Below are 19,612 nucleotides of genomic sequence, written 5' to 3'. Positions count from 1 at the left end.
TGTGGTAAAAAAAATAAAAGATAATATTTTGCTTACCATTTATATAATCTATCCCCATTCCATTGTTGGATATGCTATTGTAACTCATTCTAGAGGGTTTTTTTTTTTTTTTCACATGTGTTTAGGTCACTGTACATTTTTTTTTTTTAATGAATTAAAAAAAATCCATATTACTGCTAGTAAAAAACTTGATGTAATGTCAAGGTAGTAACTAAGATTGCTATCTAGCATGACATAACCAAAGAAAAGGCACTGCTCCCTGCAAATCTTATGTTTCCCTTCAAGATTAGACCAGCTAAGGGCAAGTGAATGTGAGACACTATACATCTATCCATTCCAGGTTAAGCAATTTAAATATGAGGTAAGACAGCTATTAAATGCCAAAAAAAAAAAAAAATAAATCAGAAGAGGAAAAGTTTGCCAGGATAAAAGCACTTAACAGGAGCTTGAACTCTGGCATATATACAAAAGTACATTTACAACACTAGGAAGACCAGACTTCTAGCCTCTGTAGAAAGCTTTGTGATATTCTCAAGTGAGGCAACTTGTTGAAATAGAAACTAGTTTTGTGCATTTTAGTCAGTAACCTATTTTCATAAGTATATAAGCATAGTATACATTAAATAAGTGATTTTATCATAAGAGAATTCTTGAGTCTCTTCCTCCTGAGGAGACTGACCAGTTTAATGTCATCTCAGTGGCAGCAAAAGTCACACAATGAATCAGGGACAGACCTGTGAATTGATTTTAGATGCCATTAGACTCCCTTTTTAACCACTCAGCAATTCTTGAGATTGCTTTCAGTGCCCAAAGATGCATAATCAAATTAAAATGGAAGACTGGAAATTAAAAATAAAATAAAAAAATGGAAAGCAGTTATTCTCTGTGTTTTTATTTCTGACAATTTGAAATGATAATATTTCCTGCATGTAAATATACAAATCTCAAGGTAGTATTCAGGAGCTATGCCCCAATTTTCTATTACTTCTCTAGGGATGGGATTAAATTACTAAACTCGAGTAGAAAACTATGCAAAGAAGGAAATAATTGTGTCAAATGAAAATTGAAAGCCTATGCCATTCAATTTTTTGGGCAATAAAATACACCTCTTCATAAAATACATATTTTTCCAAATATTCTTGTTCTAGCTGGAAATTCTAATAACTCATATGTACAAAATTATATTTGAGGAAAAAATACTTTTTTTAGAGCATGTCATGTTAATATTTCAGGATCTTTATAGGCAGGGAGAGCTTGATAAAAACCCTTTAAAACAAAGAAAAAATGGAATAATGATTATGCTAATCTTCTGTTATTTGATAATTTGTGTGTCATATAAAATTATTTTCTATTATTAGAGAATCCAGAATTCTAAATATGCCAGCATTCAGATTTTTCTTTAAAATATTACATGACCAAAATATTAAGTAAAAGCAAAATAAAATAACAATGCTTCATTGTTAAACTTTCCTTGAAAGAATTGGAAAAATGCATTCTTTTTTTTACATTTTAAGAATAATTTCAAATATATTCCTATTATTGATAAATTCTGATTTTCCCTTTGGGATTAAAAAAATAATTACAACTCTTATTTGATTGTAAAAAATATGGCCATTCTCCTGTGTGCTTGAGTGGCAATAAATGTAGGTAAGTTTTATTTATCTTTAATCAACATATACCAACATATACCATAACAGAGAGTAACTGTTTTTGTGGGATATCCTAGCACTTCTTTTACTGAATATGGGTCATTGATCATTTTATTACCATATAGTTTTAAAGGAATTCACAAATTTTCCACTGTCATGAAATTTTAGCAAGTCAACAAATTGTCATAATTTCAACATAAAGAAATTAATGCTTTTTTCAAGGAAGACTTCAATAATGCAAGTTGTTGTTCATTTTATTTGAAAGTCAATGTTTTGAGAGCGCTTAAGCCTTATTATTAATAAACACATGGCATATGTTGAATACCGAAGGATTTTCATCATTTTAAAGTTCTAATAATATTTCATTGTATGGATGTATTTACCATATTTTCTTTATTCATTCATACATCAGTGGAAGTTTAGGTTGTCTCTATATCTTAGCTATTGTGAATAATGCTACAATGAACCAGAAGGCTATTATGTCAGATAAAATAAACCAGTCATAGAGCAAATGCTACATGATTCCACTTACAAGGAATCTAAAGTAGTCATACTCATAGTAACAGAGGGTTGAATGGTAATTGCCAGGTTTGGAAAAATGGGTAGTTGATATCAATAGCTATAAAATTTGTTCTGCAAGCTGAAGAAATTTTTGTACAACATTGTGCTTCTAGTTAATAATACCTAATTGTGCAAGTTAAAAAGTTAGAGTAGATGGTGTATTACATATTTTTACTACAATAAAAAAACTAATATAAAACCAAGAAGCAGCATCTTACCAATGAGACATTATTGGTACAATACCAGACATATTATGTATGTCACTTGAAAGATCATGTTATGATGATTAGTGAACAGATTTACTAAGATGACAGGCAATTTGCTGAAACTGAGTCTTAATTTCTTAGATTGAAAAATGGAAATAACACTTTCATCATGGAATTGTGAAAATCAAATGATATAGTGTTGATAAAGCCATCAAATGTGCCAACAACTACAGTCATTAAGAGTAAAAATAAAAATAAAACAATCATAAAAACCAGTGATAGCAGGAGAAAAACTGGGGAAAATAATGAATATTATTGTCATAAATGTCACAGAATTACCTTAAGCTATAATGTCACTATTACATTAAAAAAAAACAAGGTTTGATTTCTCATTTACATTCACTCTTTCTAAATACTACATACTGATCCTGCTTGTTTCTGCTCAGCTTTTTGTTTTTATTTTAATTTTAAGCTAAGTGTGTTTGAGAATTTAGTTGTATGATCACATATGCTTTATACAAAAAAGCATTTTCTGTAATTACAAACATGCTTGAGTGATACACTATTGTGAGAAATTCATAAAACTCTGAATATAATAGTTTAATACTTTATGCACAACAAATTCAGCTTATTTGTAGACTCAGGAGTGAAAATTGAGTATGCACAAAACAGGTTTGCCTTAGTAGCACCAAAAAATTGGAAAGTTATTTTTTTCCACTGAAATATTTAAACAGTATCATTTCAGTTATATTTCGTTTTATGGCTTATGTGATTAGGATGTCATTATGATTCCTTGCTGTTTTCCTAAAAGAATTGAAGTATATATTTAGTATCTTTCACTCATTATCCACCTAGACTCTCATATTTTTACATGATTCAACTTTGCTATAGTCTCATAATGGCTATATCTATACGTCCATTCATTTCTGCTTCTCTCCACACTTACGCACAAAAAATTACATTTCAAAACCAATGGTGGCAATAATAGTATTAGCCTCTTTCTAAAATCTTGTGTAGCTATAAGACTAGCTTCTCTTAACTCAATTTCATCTTAATTTCTAAAAACTCATTATACTCTATGGACACTGGGCTATTTGCTATTTTTCCCATTGATCTTTTTTGTCTCTGTCCTTCTATTCATGTTCCCAGTCTTGATTACCTTCCACATAAATCAATACTTCTGCCTCTTTTCAAAATCCAGCATAAATATGATGGTCTTTGTTCACTTTAACAGACATTTCCTTATTTACACTCATCACCACTTGCAAACTAAGCATACACCAAGAGTTTTTGAAACATCAAATAAAGATGTAGTCCCCCATTATCGCAGTTTTGATTTCTGTGGTTTAAATTACTTATGTTTAGCTGCAGTATGAAAATATTATATGCAATGTTATTTTGAGAGAGCAAGAGATCACATTTGTATATCACCATTAAAGTATATATTATTATTACTGATATTTTCACCATTTTCAAGTCAGATATTTATGTGTATGTGAGTTCATTGAGGGTAGGTATTTGTTTTTATGTTCTGTGACATTACTCTTCTGGCCTTGCTTAGAAAAAAATACTTCTCACATTTTTTTTTAAAGTCAATTGTATCTCTATTAAATCCTTCATATGAATACAAGTTGCTTTCAGAGTCACCTGGGCATTGAGCATAGCAGGTGAGCAGAACGGTAACTACAAATCTGAAGAAATCTACATGTACATGTTAAGCCTCCGTTATTTCCTAGTAGTCCCTCAAACCTATTTAATAAACAAAATCTCTATTCCAAAAGGTCTGGCTTTCTCATTATGTCTTTTTTTCCCCTACCTCAGTGCTTTTCTCATCATCTCACGCTGATTCTCATCACCAGCCTTTGCTATTTCTTCTTCCCCAACTCTCATCCTGTTTGAATTGACTCATCACGTAATGCAGGGATCCAGTCTCACCTTCTCGATGAGGCTACAACTGATGGCTCTCCCTTTCTACCCCATGAATTTGTTCTTTATAGTCCTTATTGTATTTATAGTCAGTATAGTCAAACACATGTTAGCGATATATATTATGGTATGTTTTCCTAGTCTACTATAATTACATGTGTTGGCTTTTACAGCAAGATCATTTAAGATCCATAAGGACAGGTGCTTTCCACATGAATCTGAAGTAAAGGTTCCACAGTTTGAAAGAAACAAATATCATATTCACCTCAATACCAGGAAAAAACTGATTGCTTCCCCTTTTCTCTTGAAGGAACTTTTCGATGCATTTATAAATTTATGAATGACAGTAAGACAACATATAATATTAGAACTTCTACCATAACTTCTGAGAAATTAACATCATGTTAAAACCACCCTACATTTGTAAATCAATGCTTTGCTCTCCCTCCTGAAGCTCAATTGCAATATGTAGAATTATTAGACTATTGTTAATTCTAATGACTAGATCCAAATAATCTATGGGGACAATGTAAATCAAAAATATTTTAAGTGATAATATCATTAGCAACAATTTAGATTTCAAGTATCAGATAGTTTCTTGCACAAATGTCAATGAGGATATGATAATCTCACATTAACTCTATTATTGCTTTATCTTCTATGACTGTACTCTTATATATGATAGCTGCTAGCTACATGAGCCAATTGAGTACCTGCAATGTGGGAATTGACTGAGTGAGCTGTAAGTGTAAAATGCACTCTAAATTTCCAAGGTGGTACAAAAATAATATAAATATTACTGACTTAATATTATTACACATTAAAATGATATGTTTTATATAGAGTTAATATATTACTAAAATTAATGTTTACTTTTACTTTTTAATGTGGCTACCAGAATAATTAAAAGTACAGGCAGTCTGAATTATATTTCTACTGGATTGGGCTGATTAAAAAAAATAATGTGGGGGCCTCCCTGGTGGTGCAAGGGGTTAAGGCACAGCACTATGAAGCTAATCACAGCCACTGCAGCACGAGCTCAATCCCTGACCAGGGAGGTGACCCATGGCCTACACCCCAGCTATATGCATAAATAAATAAATCTTTAAAAAAATAATGTGGAATATAATGAAGTCTTAATCATGGATATTAATCCTAGATCTACCACCAATACACAGTGAGTTGGATTTAACAAAGTCAATTTACATGACTAATGTAAATATGCCAATACAGGGTAAGAGTGCCTATATGTAATTATTAATCTATTTATCTGCCCAAAGATAATTTCTTGACATAGTCTTTAAAATCATATGATGCTTCGAATTATGAAATATGTATTCTATTCATTTTTTTTTTCTAATTTCAGGTTAGCTGATTCTAGCTTTGGAATATGATTGGCATGTTCAAAGTGGATGAAACATTCCCAGGTAGTAATAGTGCATTACTGCAAACCACGCAGACAGACCACATGTGCTGACTGGAGCAGTTGGGAACCATAAGGAGCCCACAACCACAATCATTACATTAGGGCAAGAGGACTATCTTCAGATGTGAACGTAGGCAACAGGTGACTAGCTGCTTAAAAACTAACACAAGGCATCTTCTTAGTATGCCTTTGAGGTACCATGCATTGTATATTTTCTAACAAGTAATTTATGGAATTATAAAGCTAAATTTATGTTCTCAATGGTACAACTAATTACCTATAAAGGAGAAAAACAAATACAATTGAAATTAGCAATAGTAATGCAACCTGATAGTGATACTGTGGTATATTCTGAAAAGTAAACACCTTGCAACAAGAATGTGGTTTTAGTGATCTGAAACTATAGTTCTTAGGCCGGCAGCTCCTTTGCGCTCTGGGATGATATTAATTCTCGAACCACTTTTCTCTCTTTGAACCATAGCAAAACCTTCCTTCCAACAGCTCACTCTGACCTTTCTTTCACCTTTGCTTGCCAGGTATACAGCATTTGAAATCGAGTCAAGCTTTGTTGTTTTCTCATCAGCCCATAAAAATTAAGTCTTCTTAGCACTCATGTAATCATAAACCCAAGCAAACAAGAACACTAAAGCCTTAAAATTTTATATGATTAGAAGTAGCTATCCAAATAATTGAGAATGTATTTATATGTATTTTTCATATTGTCATCAAAGTAAAACACATTTTCCCTAACCCCATTTGACTCATGCTAGTAGGGCAAATTAGGCAAACACTATCTCCTGTAGAAATGAAACACTATCTCCTGTAGAAACACTATCTCCTGACAAGAAATCACAAGGAATTCTGACTTTTTCTACCCAGGTTAGCCTACTACAAAGTAAACACATACTCCAATGTATTAGCTATGAAAGATGGAAAGGAGTCAACTACACAAAACTAACTCCTAATTGTTTTTTTAAGATAACTAATTTCTGATTAGTATCTTCACCTTAGATATATATTTGTGTTCTACTGGACTAAATAACATAATACATTGAGAGATATCTCAATTACTAGGTTAGATTAGATGTATATACATCAGTCAACAGAGACCTAGCTACTACTTTAATACAATTTTGGCCTTGGGGATTGTTACTAAGAAAGTTGATTCAAAGTTTTACACAAAAATATTCTTATTCTTATTCTTATTCTTGGTGGAAGGAAAGAATCAGAGAAAACATTCTTTACTTTATATCCACATGTATTTTTTGTTATTGTAGAAATGAACTTAATGATGACTATAGAATGTCACTGAAATTTATTAATGATCTTTTGTTCTGTCATAAATTGAGAGTATTTAGAGCTATTATTTTCCAACTTGCATTTAGGCCCAACTTTCTTTAGATTTCCGTTCCATTATATAGAAAAGTCCCATTTGGAATATGAGAAAACAGTCAGAGACTTCTTTGAAAACCTATACTCCTCCTAAATTCATACATTTTTTATTAACAGATGTAAATTTGAAGGGGAAATACCACATTCAATAAGCCATTTGGGAATAGTCTGTCTCTTAAGGATGAGTTATATTTTTCATTTGAATGGCTAGGAGCTTAAACTCAAAAATCATCTGTATTCTAACTCTGAATCATTCCTTCTGTGAACTCTGCATGCATTTTTATGATAAACACACACATGTGTATGAAGTATGTGACCTCATTGGCAGTTATCTACAGTGTCAAGTAGTACTGGCAGATACCCAAGAATTGATTGACATCCATCTTATAGAACTGGAGTTAATTAATATGTCTACCGATTCCCAAATGTCCTACAGGAAACAGAAAATCTGTTTAATATAGCAATCAATGACAATCTGTGTGTGGTCAGAAGACATTCAATATACAGTGAGAGTAGATTCAAGAATACAGTATTCAGAAATATAAATATTGCTGTTAAATGCTGGGAGAGTAAAACAAGGTCTATTTTCATAACTAGAATGCTAATTGAAGGGGTTATGAAAATGATCATAATTTAAAAGGAATTAGTAATTTCCTCCAATAAGAGCTGAAACAATTAAATGATAAAGGGAGTCTTGATTGGATGGTTCCATGTGCTTGTTTGGAGGGGATGGCATCGTAAAATACAACTGAAGAGATATAAGATGAACCTATATATCTAAGTTATATAAAGTATTGTAAACCACAGACCTCAAGAAAAATAATACAGTTATAAAAAAGACCTGATGCCTTTACTTTGTGGTATTCAAGCATTTGGAATAGTAAGTCCATAATGTCATTTTTTATGAATGGATTTCGGCAATATTATGAACTTGTTATAAGCCAGTGAATTACTTTACTTTCAAAAAGTTTGTGGAGGGTATACTTTTTGTTTTCTCTATTGTTTACATTAATTTATTTGTTGTTAATTGAGGTAATATTTGGATACCCCCATCAGGTATCACCAAGTAGGTATAACTAACTACCTATCACCAAATCACCCATACTCCACCTCCAAAGTCCATTGAACTTCCTTCCCTCTTTGTTCTTATCTCCCTCCTCACTATCTTCCTTGGTGAGCACCTTGGTGCTTCCATTCTGTAATCAGCTTTTAAAGGTTAATTTTTAAGCTTGTCTTTATCTTACTCTTTTGAGGTACTTTATATTCCACCTATTAGTTATACCTTAGTATTGACCTTTCTCTTCTGTCTTATTTTACTTAGCATTATCCTTTCCAGCTCCATCCATGTTGTCACAAATGACAAGAATTCATCTTTTATGATTGCTGATTAATATTCCATTGTGTATATACATCACATCTTGATCCATGCATCTGTTTGGGGGCACTTAGGTTGTTTCCATAATTTAGCTATACTAAGTAACACTACAATAAACATTGGAGTGCAAGTTTCCTTTCAAAGTAGTGTCTTAGAATATTTTGAGTAGATGCCTAGAAGTGGAATTACTGGGTTGAATGGCAGGCCCACTTTTTTTTTTTAATGTTTTAAGATCCCTTCATACTCTTTTCCATAAAGACTGGACCAGTATGCATTTCCACCAGCAATGCAGGAGAGTGCCCTTTTCTCAACATCCTTGCCATTACTTGTGGCTTCTGGTCTTTTTAATATGGGCCATTCTCACAGATGTGAGATGTTATCTCTTTGTGGTTCTTGTTTGCATTTCCCTAATGGTAAGTGATGGTGAACATTTTTTCATGTGCTTATTTGCAGTCTGTATGTCTTCTCTGAAGAAGTGTCTGCTTAGTTCTTCTGCCATTTTTTGATTGGGTTATTTATTTTGTTTTTGTAGAGTTTTATGAGTTCTTTGTAGATCTTTGATATCAGTTCTCTGTTAGATGTATGGTATGCAAGGATTTTCTCCCCTTTAGCACAGTTAGGCAATGAATTATTTTAAAGGAAGAACATTGCAAAGAAAAAATTGAAGAAAAATGTCCACAAAAATTGATAATAGAAAAAAGTACTTTTTCCACAATAAAGTTACTTGTTATTTATTTATAGTCTGGTCAGTAGTTAGAGAACTATTTTGTTATTTTATGTAGTATGGGACAAGGTAAACAGAGAACTATACAAGCTATATTTTACTATACTTTAAGAGAAAGATGTGTCTAAATTCTATCTAAGAAATTATCTTGTAAATAAAAGTTACTAGATAAAAACTTCATGAGAGTTTATGAACTCTAATCACACAATTGTGGCCACAGTCCTGATTGCTCTTTTATTTCTTACTTTTTCAATCTTTCCATTATTGTCATTCTTTCCTTAACTGTATGAAGAACACATTGGCTTTTTTACTAAACTTCCCTACAGTATAACTGTTTAAATCTGAAAGCAGTACTTGCAATATCAGTATAGATCAATTTGATGCAGATTCTCTCTTAAGGCAGCTTAAGCACTTAAAATTAAATTTTATGTCGTCTAGACAAGTTATCTTGATAATATCTTTTCCAGAATTTCCCTGGTTGACTGTCTAGACTGCTCCAAATTCCCCAGGTAATTGTATAATCATCTTCCCTATGACCTCATGAACAGTTTGGAGCAGTATTTCCCAATTTGTAGCTGCCATGCAAATCAAGATCACTAAGCTTCTAAAGAGGCTCGGTGTTTCAGGTCTTAGGAAAATAATAATACCACCTCAAAGGAGATCATAAAGGAAGTTTTATTCATTTATTTATTTCAATGGAGGAAATGGCCTCCTCTACTTTCCTGGCTCCAGAACCCATAACTTTCCATTCTCCCCAATACACATAAGAACACAATAAATAGTGGATGATTTCAGAAGGAAATATGCTGCAAACTATACTAAAAGGCAACTTCAAAAGGGAAAAATCATGGCCTTTTTTTGGATAGAGGAACATTATATGGTATTTTAATTTCAGTGGCCATCAAGGTCATTTTCGTACACTAAAATTGGGAAATTAAGCTAAGTGCAGAATAACCTGGCAACAATGAAAATCCCATGAAGTAATTTACAATTTGTGATGAACAGAGTTATGTTTAAGAGACAAGGTAACAATTACTAACATGAGAGACAGCAAAAGTTTTCAACCTGAGATGCAGATTTATACTTTTAAAGTAATAACTGACTGTTTCCCAGCACCTACTACCTACTACATAATGTTAAACTGTCCACACCCTTATGAGTTAGAGACCATTCTCAGTACCACTCTACATCAGAAACAGAGACTCAGAGAGAAAGTTGCTTGCTCTAAATCAAGCATCTGTACCCACTGAGGTCTAACAAGTATCCTGAAGTCCAAGGACTTGGTTTTATTTTTTTTCTTTTATATATTTTTTATTACATCATTCTTCATATTTGTACAATGTATGATTTCCCATGAAATTCCCACCACCAATTCCCCCGTGCATCATCACCATAGTCCCTTGTGCTTTTCCCTCCCTGTCCTGATCCTTCCCCCTCTTCCTTCCCTACAGAATGCCTCTGATCTAGAGTTGCCTAAACAACCAAATTCTTTTTTTCTTTTTTTTATTACTTTAAAAATTTTTTTACATCATTGTTCATTTTTAAACAATGTTTGCTCTCCTCCCCGCCCCCCCTCCCCAGGTATAATCCCATAGAGTTTCCTTCACCAATGCACCCGTGGACTTGGTTTTAACAATGGCAGGTCTAGAATTCTGAGTTTTCACTGCAAAACAGTCAACTGGTCACGCCCTGATAAGAAGGTTAGAAGCCAATTGGAGGTAGTAAGTCAGCCTCTCCCTTAAAATGTAGATATTGAGCATCAAAGAGTATTTCTTTAGTTATACACATTATGAGACAGAGTCTCAGTGAGGTTAAGTAATTTCCCTAGTGTTCTCCGTTTAGTAAGTTGTAGAACAAGATTAAAAGCAACATGTGTCGGGACTCCAGGGTGGCACAAGGAGTTAAATCTCAGCACTATGAAATTATCGCCAGCCTCTGCAGCAAGAGTTCAGTCCCAGGCCAGGGAGCTAACCCATATGGTGAAGCAGACCTCTCCTGTCTCACCTGCTGCTACCCTCAGCAGTGTATTGAAACACACTAATGCGCTGTTCTGCTCTCCACTCTGTCTCTGGTGAATCCTCTCACCCCCCCAACTCTGGCCTACACTCCAGCTCTTGTATGCATAAATAAATTAAATAAAATAAAAAATCTTTAAAAAAAGTAATATGTGTCACCAAAGTCCATGCCATTTCCACCACCTTTGCTAGCTCAACATTCCTGACCCCGCCGTCCTACATAGCGTGGAGACAGCACATATAAAAAGTGCAGTAAGCTGTGAAGGGAGCTGTCTGCAGCCATCTCCAGGCTATAGGGAAGTGGAACAATCACTCAGGGCTGAAGTTTTAGGATACCTGTTTATAGGAAATAGCTGAGAAGGAAGTCAAGTGGGAGAGATTTATCTAAAAGGAGCCAAACATAGCCGGGCACCTATGTAGGAAATGATTCCTAATTTTGTCATCATGAAACAAGCCACTTAAGTAGAATTGCTCTTACTTAATTTTTATTTCAATTTCTTAAATATGTGAACAAGTCGGTGTATGTGCTTACATGAAAAGAAGGAGGAAGGATGTGATAAGGATGTGATAGGGATGTGATGTTAATTAATGAGACCTTGGGAAAGTGTTATAACCTTCCCAGGTTCATCAAGAAATTAATATTGAGTGTTATCTAGAAACCATATAGTCTAAAGATACCTTCTTTAAAAAAAGTAGGCAGAACACTATTTTCATTCTAAGTCTTTGGATTCAAAGAACACATTTGTATCACTTTAGGTACCATAAACATTTTTAAAGAGAAAGTCTAGAATTTCAGCTATAAAAAAGTGTTTAATATGTAAATTGTATTTTAATCTTTAGGATACAAACAATATCCCCCAAACAAATTTTTTACTTATAGAGTATTTCTGAATCCCAATTTGGAAAGAGACTGTCACAAATGATTTTCTCATCACATGAATGTTTTTGTTCTTCTAAGTATCGTGAGCCAAGAAATAAAAAAATGCGTGTGATTGAAGGTTACCGGCAAACCCAATTCAGCTGCTTTCAACATTAGTAACTTTCCCTATAAATATTTCCATAATTTCAGGTTTTACTTAAATTTACCTGTCCAATGTTTTCACTAAATTTTCTCATTAATCATCTTTTAGGAGCAATAGATTAATTTTTTTCTATTTCTTGCTGCCAAAATAATAGCCAAAATATAAATTCAAAGCTCAGCTGAGCAAGAACACAAATGTGAATAATTTAGGGCAAATGTGAGATCAGATAATTGTGCACATGTATGACATCCTTTCTTAATCCCTAGGCAGAAGAAAACAACTGGGGTGGCAGACACTTCTGGCTGAGGATGGAAATGGAGGGGAAAGCTGGCAATATACAAATGAAGGAGAAAACAGTACACATTCGGCCTGCTGACATCTGCTGCACATGCAAAACGGATTGGACTCTGTAAGCCAGGGTGAAACCAAATGCTCTCTTCCTTCTTTCCTCCTGTCCCAGAGTTATTGTGGAGTGATGGTCTCATTCTTTTTTGGACTCACAGACTAAAATTCGTAATAGCATTTGAATTTGAAGTAGGTTCCACTGAATAGCAAACCAGAAGCTAAATGAGTTGAAAAATTTAGTAACGAAGCATTTGAATAGGACAGGGTCATGGACAAACACCATTTTTTAAAAGCCCGTTTTACCTCAGGATGATGTCCAATTTCAATGTAGGTGCAAATTGGATGAAAAGCCCCTGTTCCACAGGCGTACAAGTGGGTCTGATTATAAGCCTTAAGCACCTTGATGAAATTAGCACATTCTTTCTGCAAGACAAAAGGAAACCAGTGAGTTCGAGCAGTCAGCATGACTGAGCTATCCTCTAGGGTGCTAGGCATGCTTGAACAGATTTCTTTTCTATGGTGTCCTTTTCACAACATTTTTAGAGCTTATTATTCTATTGTTTGCTCATATCATTGCATGAACTAAAAATATAGAAGTTCTTACTCTTTGGGAGGTTAAACATAATATTCTCTGCTATTAAAATATTAGAATATTAATAATATTCTCTTTGTTAAAACTGTGTAATTTAGCTTTTATAAAATTGAAGTAACAGTTTATAAAACTATGTTTCAGTTGTGCAACTTTATACTTTGATATCTGCATATACTACAGTATGATCACTATCAAATAATTTAATAAAAAGAAAAAGAATATAACCAATAGTAGCGGTTTTCTAAAAAGGAGAGGGATAGTAAATTATTTGATTATTTAATGAATTATCTAAGTAATACAGTGGTGAAAATTTCTTTGCAAAGATCAACTTTGAGTTAATTTTAGAAATAAAACAAAAATAAAATATAACTAAATCTATTAAACATGAAGTTTAAATATCATTAATAACCCATCATGATGGGCACTGACTGTGCACTTCACTTGTGCTGCTTTTAGATCCTAAGAAAGTAGAGCTGCCTGCTTCAGCTTCACTCAGCTTCAGAGACAACTCGGGTTTTTAAATAGAGAATATGGCAGAGTTTGGAAAACCTGTAGATTGAAGGGTAATTTGTAGAGTGGCTATAATGAATTAATACATATTTTGAGGAGGTCCATGGACATCCTAAACCACAATAAACCCCATAAGCCATAGAGCTCAGTTAAAGAACAAGTTATAAGAGGAAATTCTAGTCACATCTTATTATTTACAGGAGTTTAGATATTCCTGCCGTATTATTTTCCAACAAAAATATCACCTAAGAAGTAAAATGGATACAGCTATTTATATTTTAAACTGTAGATCCTGTGAAAAGAAATATTTTTCTGTAAACAGAAATTACAGTAGTTTATTCCTGTGGAGGAAAATTTGGGAGGAAAAAAGAATGAATATTCAGACTATAAATTGCATAACTTTATTGCCAAATAATTCAAAGCAGGAAAGATACGAATTTCATAAACTATTTTAACTAGATGAATCTTTATCATTATTATAAATATCAAATTATGAAGATACATCATAATAAAATGCTCTAGTGTATACACCATATAACAAATCTTAAAAATTGGATATACATATAGTAGAAAATAGGAATTCTCCATGGAATGCAAAACATTCACTTTGAATACTCCTATGTTAAATAATAAAAACTACATTCACATTTATTTTATTAATGATCAGAGACTTTCTTAAATAGTTTTGCATTTTTGCCCATAAATGTTTTGAATTAAAACCAATTATGTAACCATAAAGGCAAATAAAGATCAAAAGCAGGCTATAGTGCAAGCAATAATGGCAACCATAACAAAGAATTGGTCTGGTCCTGGAACCTCTAAGTGTGTTACAGTCCCATAGTCAGCCTCTATGACATGTGGCTTTTCAAGCATTTGGACTTACGTAGTCAGTTGCAGTTTTTAACTGAATGCTACGATAATTTAAGTACATTTCCACATGACGTTTGTAGTCTGTGGTTGCAACTGATGATTTTGGTCTTAATGCTATTCCCCAATAAAATAAGGAGCAGACTACCAACCTTAAGCAGAAAAATTGATATTTAAATTATAACAATTGCTTTCTATCATCGCCGATTTTTCTAGGATGAAACCTAAGTATGAAACCTAAGTATGTGCTATAAATATATTGTCCCAAAGGTGAATTTCATCTACTTAAAGTAAAATGTAAAACTTCGAAGTTATGGTTCCTCATGCTTTTTTAACATGTGCTGAGGAGTAACAAAAATAAACATTGAATTTTTCCCATAGTTTTGTTACTTAGATCCTGATTTTTTTTTTCTTTTGTCTGGTAAGGTGTCATACATACAGATTAAACTCAGAAATCAACTGATTTTGCAAGTTGCTGTGAAGAAAAATTCCACAGATAAAAGGGTGTGTGGAGCTCACCTATGCTTCACTTAGCACAGAGTACCTCTAAGGCAAAATGGTGAAACACATATACCTTCCAAGACTTTTAACAACAAATTCCTCATTCTGTAATAGTTCCTCCTTCCCAAGGAAACCGCATGGATGCTGGGCAGGGGAAACAGGTTGTGGAATGGGAAACATCTGATAAACTCATTTACAAATGAGGCATTCATGGGGTTTTACCCAGAGGATTTATTTGCACTTTTAAGAAAATCCAGTCACTTACAAAGAAGTTATTTTTAGGAAACTTTTCACGGTCTCTCTTACCTTCACATAGGTAGGTGGCCGCATAGTCTCTGCTTTTACGTAAAGACAGCCTTCCTGATTATGGGCTCAATTTTATAACATTCAATATTGTAAATAACCTGTTCCAGCACCATATGTTGACACCAGGAAACTGTCCATGTCTATTTATTGGTGAGCAAATGAATATTTTAATAAACGATAGTGGCAGACCCAGATGGGTGTCTTGTTCATTTTAGAAAAGAATAGGGTTTCTGAGGGAGGGGGAGAAAAAAAAAGAAAGGGGTTTCTGGGCTTCCCTGGTGGCACGGGTTGAGCACAGCACTGTGAAGATGTCCACAGCTTCTGCAGCATGGGTTCGAATCCCAGCCAGCCAGGGAGATACCCACATGGTGCAACAGACCTCTCCTGTCTCTCCCTCAGCAATGCTTTTGGTCCGTCTGCCTGTTCTGCTCCCCGCTCTGTCTCTTGTGAATCCTCTCACCCTCCCGCACATCTGGTCTGTACCCCAGCTTTGGTATAAATAAATAAATCTTTTAAAAAAAGGATAGGGTTTCAGGTTGCCTGTGTTGCCTTTAAAGATATGCATGCAGTTTTGAAGACAAACCCAAATTCTCTAATCCCATCAAGAACACCTTAGCATATCCCACAGAGGTGGGAATAGATCCTCACTCTCCACAACACAGAAAGAAGGAAATATAAAATAAGACTACAGACACTTGTGAACACAGAGGAGGCTCCTATACCTCTGCAGCTGTTAGACTGGATAACTGATTAGCTATAATTAATAAGTGAACATCTCTCAGGTCTTAAAAACTTGGAATTAGGTCACACTAAATATCATGATAATTTTAATTTGTTCTCTATTAAGTGTCAAAGAAGAGCCACTATAATATTCCTCTGCAGAGCTGCTGGAAAAAAATCAATCACAGGACTATAGCTGTGAAATCTGGCAAATGGTTCTACTGAGAATGCTGATAAGGGAGTCTATCTGAGCTACAAAGCAATAGACCCACCCTATTGGCCTGAGGCCTGGAATGATCCCATTCATTTCCCCACTGAACTCTCCCAGTTGGCAGCAGTCTGTACTGTTGCCATGCCCAGGGGCTAGCTCAATATTATTTTGAAGGTTGATGCAAATGGAATGGAGAGAAATCTCTTGGTCTTAGCATGTGTTTTAAGACACTGAGAGTGAGACAAAGAAATGGCAGGAAATACCTTCAAAATTGGTTAAAATGACTGCAAGGAAATTCATCAACAACAATGGAGGAGAAGGATAGAGTGAATTAAAGGAAATGGACAGAGAAGAATCAAGAAGTCAAAAGAGACATCGCTAGTAAGGATTTGTTCCTTAAACAGAAAACCTGCAGAAAAGAGTATCACTTTCTGTCATTCACTTGCTTCATTCTCCGGCTTGTTGCTGCTGCCAAGGTTTTGGAGTGTTCCAAAACAGGATATTCATTTTATTTGGAAGCAGCATGGACTTTCCTCTAAAAAAGAAGGAAGTGTGGCAGCAAAAGGAAACACACTTCACACATTTCTGCTCTAGGGAGACAGAAGAAGAGTGTTTCTGACCTTTTCTTGAACCATGACGATTCTTATAACCCAGATTGTAATGTACTTTTTGGCATCACACTACTGCATTGCTTTGCTCAGCACCAGAGGATTTACAACGTAATAAAGAGAGTGTAATCAGTTCAAAATGGATTCATTTTTCAAACCTTGATCCTTTTTGGAGTTTAAGTTGATATACACAGAGATGTTTAGCAACAAGTTGGCTTCCCAAGAGTCAGGCAACCATACTGACCTCTTATTTTACTGAAATGCACTCCAGACCAACAGCATTATAAATTGATAACTTAGCCTAGAAGTAAAAGCAAAGGTAGTTATAAACCAGTAAACCCCAAGGCCACACCTGAGCAGTAATGATTCATCATCCTTAGTGACAAGTCATTTGCACTTGTTTTTTAAAGGGTTTTTAGTGTTTTCAGATGAAATGGATAGAGGGATTACACACAGAGATATTAGCCTGGAAAAATAAATGAGAAAGAAAATGCCTACCCCCTAGAAAAAAAAAGATATAGGAGCCAAGCGCAAGTGATTCAAAAACAAACATTACAAATATGTAGCACTGATTAGACTGTGTTACACAGACTTTTCCCGGACGGTTACAAAAATAAAGTCCATCCATCTGTCAAAACAACTGCTCCATGCATGAAAATTCAAAGAGAATAGAGGTGTTTTTAACTAACTTCCAATAATTATACTTTCTACAAAAGACTATAATTTACCTCCAATTCCAATTACCTCCTTCCATGTTCTTAAATTATGGATGGAGCAATGATATTTTATTCTAAACAAAAGAAGGGAAAAATGAAGAGAAGGCTGTGAAGATGAACAATCTCTATTCAACCATATTCAGTTTATGATTAAATCAAACAACTTGTTCTGGTTCAAATATAAATCAGCCCAAAATGAATGGGTATAGTATAACACTGCCTTGGGTCATTGGACATTCATTTAAAAGGGAAATATGTCTCTATCCCATCAGTTTATGTAAAAATATTTTATTGTACAACCTAGCAGCTGGGAAAGCAAAGGAAGCCCTTTCCTATCATGATGGGTGGATACATTTCCGCATGAAAATCCATTAATAAGCTTAATTCCTGAAGTTAATCTGTTGACTTTCTTATTCTCTGGTCAATTTATTTGGCAAGCTAGCTGAATGCTAGAATCTTTGTGCCAAAGCAGTAATCCGTGAGATTGTTCCTGTCACTCATTTCATTCCTTTCTCCGTTTAAGCTGTTCCATACTTACATGGCGATAATTTTTTGTCATTTTTTTCTTTTAACTCTGTGTGATTGCAGCTGTGATCAGATCATCCACACTCATGTCTTTCTAATACCTCAGCATTCACTAAGGATGTTAGAAATCTCTTCTTCAAAGAGACTTATCTAATAAGACTAAGATTTAACTGTGTTCTAATTATATTACCTTTCTGATATTGAATTTGCGATGGGATTTATTAACATTCACCTTTTGAAATGGTGACTAGGTCGTTCTGTCCATTTTGAGAGACATTTTTACCTTCACTCTTTAGAAGAACGATGGCATAATAAAACTAATTGACCTTTCCACCTTAATGCTTTAACTTTAGAGGATGTTTTTAGAATACCGGTTCAACAGGGACAACAAACTTGGAATTATGTTATGACTAGTTGTTTAAGTATGTAGGCCCATTCATACTAATTGAACTGCATCATCTTTCAACTTATGATGAATGAAAATTTGAAAAATGGCATGAATGGTATGAAGGATTCAATGAAGACTCCTACAAGGGTTACCAAATCATTTTACTTAAATGCTCATTTCAGTTCAGCGTGCCATTTGACTTTTTTTTCACCCCTAGATTGACTATTTGTTTTGAAGTTCTAGAAATACTGCTTAGAATCTATAAACATTTTTCTTTTAGATTACTGGAAACCTTCAAACTTTGGCCAAAAATGATTACTCACATAGGCAAACATTATCCAATGGGACTCTATTTTACTCTTTAAAGGAGCCTGAGCAATTTTGCATTGAAATTCCTTATGAACCAGAAGATACCTATTTTGTGATTTATATTTTCCTTTGTATTTTGTTGTCAATTAATGAACTATAACATTTGTGCCTTTCATTGGCATTATTTGTTTCCACTGATTGTATGTGTTCAGCATACCCTCCCTTTCTCCCTTTTAACTGAAATGAATGCATGTAATTGTAAAATATGTGAAATTAATTTAAATACTTTTCCTACCAAACCCAGAGAACTATTAAGTAGTCAAAATCCTGACACTGTTTTCAATAATGACATTCTGATTTCCAAATTATAAAATAGCTATTTGTTCATTAGAATTTGTTCAATAGAATTCTCATGAAGTTTTAGTCCTTTAACAATGGAGGGCTATAAATTATAATTACTCTTGTAATCAAACTGGTATATGGAATGAATCATTGTTTCAAATAGTAAATATGTGCCCCAATAATTGTGGCAGAAATATACTATTTCTGTTTTGATAGGCTGGAACTGCATTTTCACAATTCCCTTTCCTGTGAATTAGTTAAAACTGGCCATAAGATATCTCTGCATGACATTTGGGTGGCAGAAGCTCATTTACAACCACAACACTTGCAAAGCATTCAAATTTGATGTCTTTCTTGTTAACATCCTCCTTGCTAA

At 33.9% G+C, this 19,612-nt stretch overlaps 1 protein-coding gene across 6 annotated transcripts in view; it reads right to left on the bottom strand.

Moving 5' to 3' along the window:
* SEMA3A (semaphorin 3A) overlaps window positions 1-19,612 on the bottom strand; it is a 691,723-nt gene that overhangs the window by 108,806 nt on the left and 563,305 nt on the right. For all 6 annotated transcript variants that reach the window (XM_054692483.1, XM_054692485.1, XM_054692484.1 and 3 more), the window contains one exon: window positions 12,945-13,064. In XM_054692483.1, the coding sequence (XP_054548458.1) occupies window positions 12,945-13,064 (120 nt within the window). The remainder of the gene's footprint in view (window positions 1-12,944; window positions 13,065-19,612) is intronic.

This window comes from Talpa occidentalis, unplaced genomic scaffold (genome assembly GCF_014898055.3).
Source record: "Talpa occidentalis isolate TD23 unplaced genomic scaffold, MPIMG_talOcc4v2.1, whole genome shotgun sequence".
NCBI lineage: Eukaryota > Metazoa > Chordata > Mammalia > Eulipotyphla > Talpidae > Talpa > Talpa occidentalis.
Note: the sequence above shows the minus strand (reverse complement) of the source record. Positions and strands in the feature narration are given on the sequence as shown.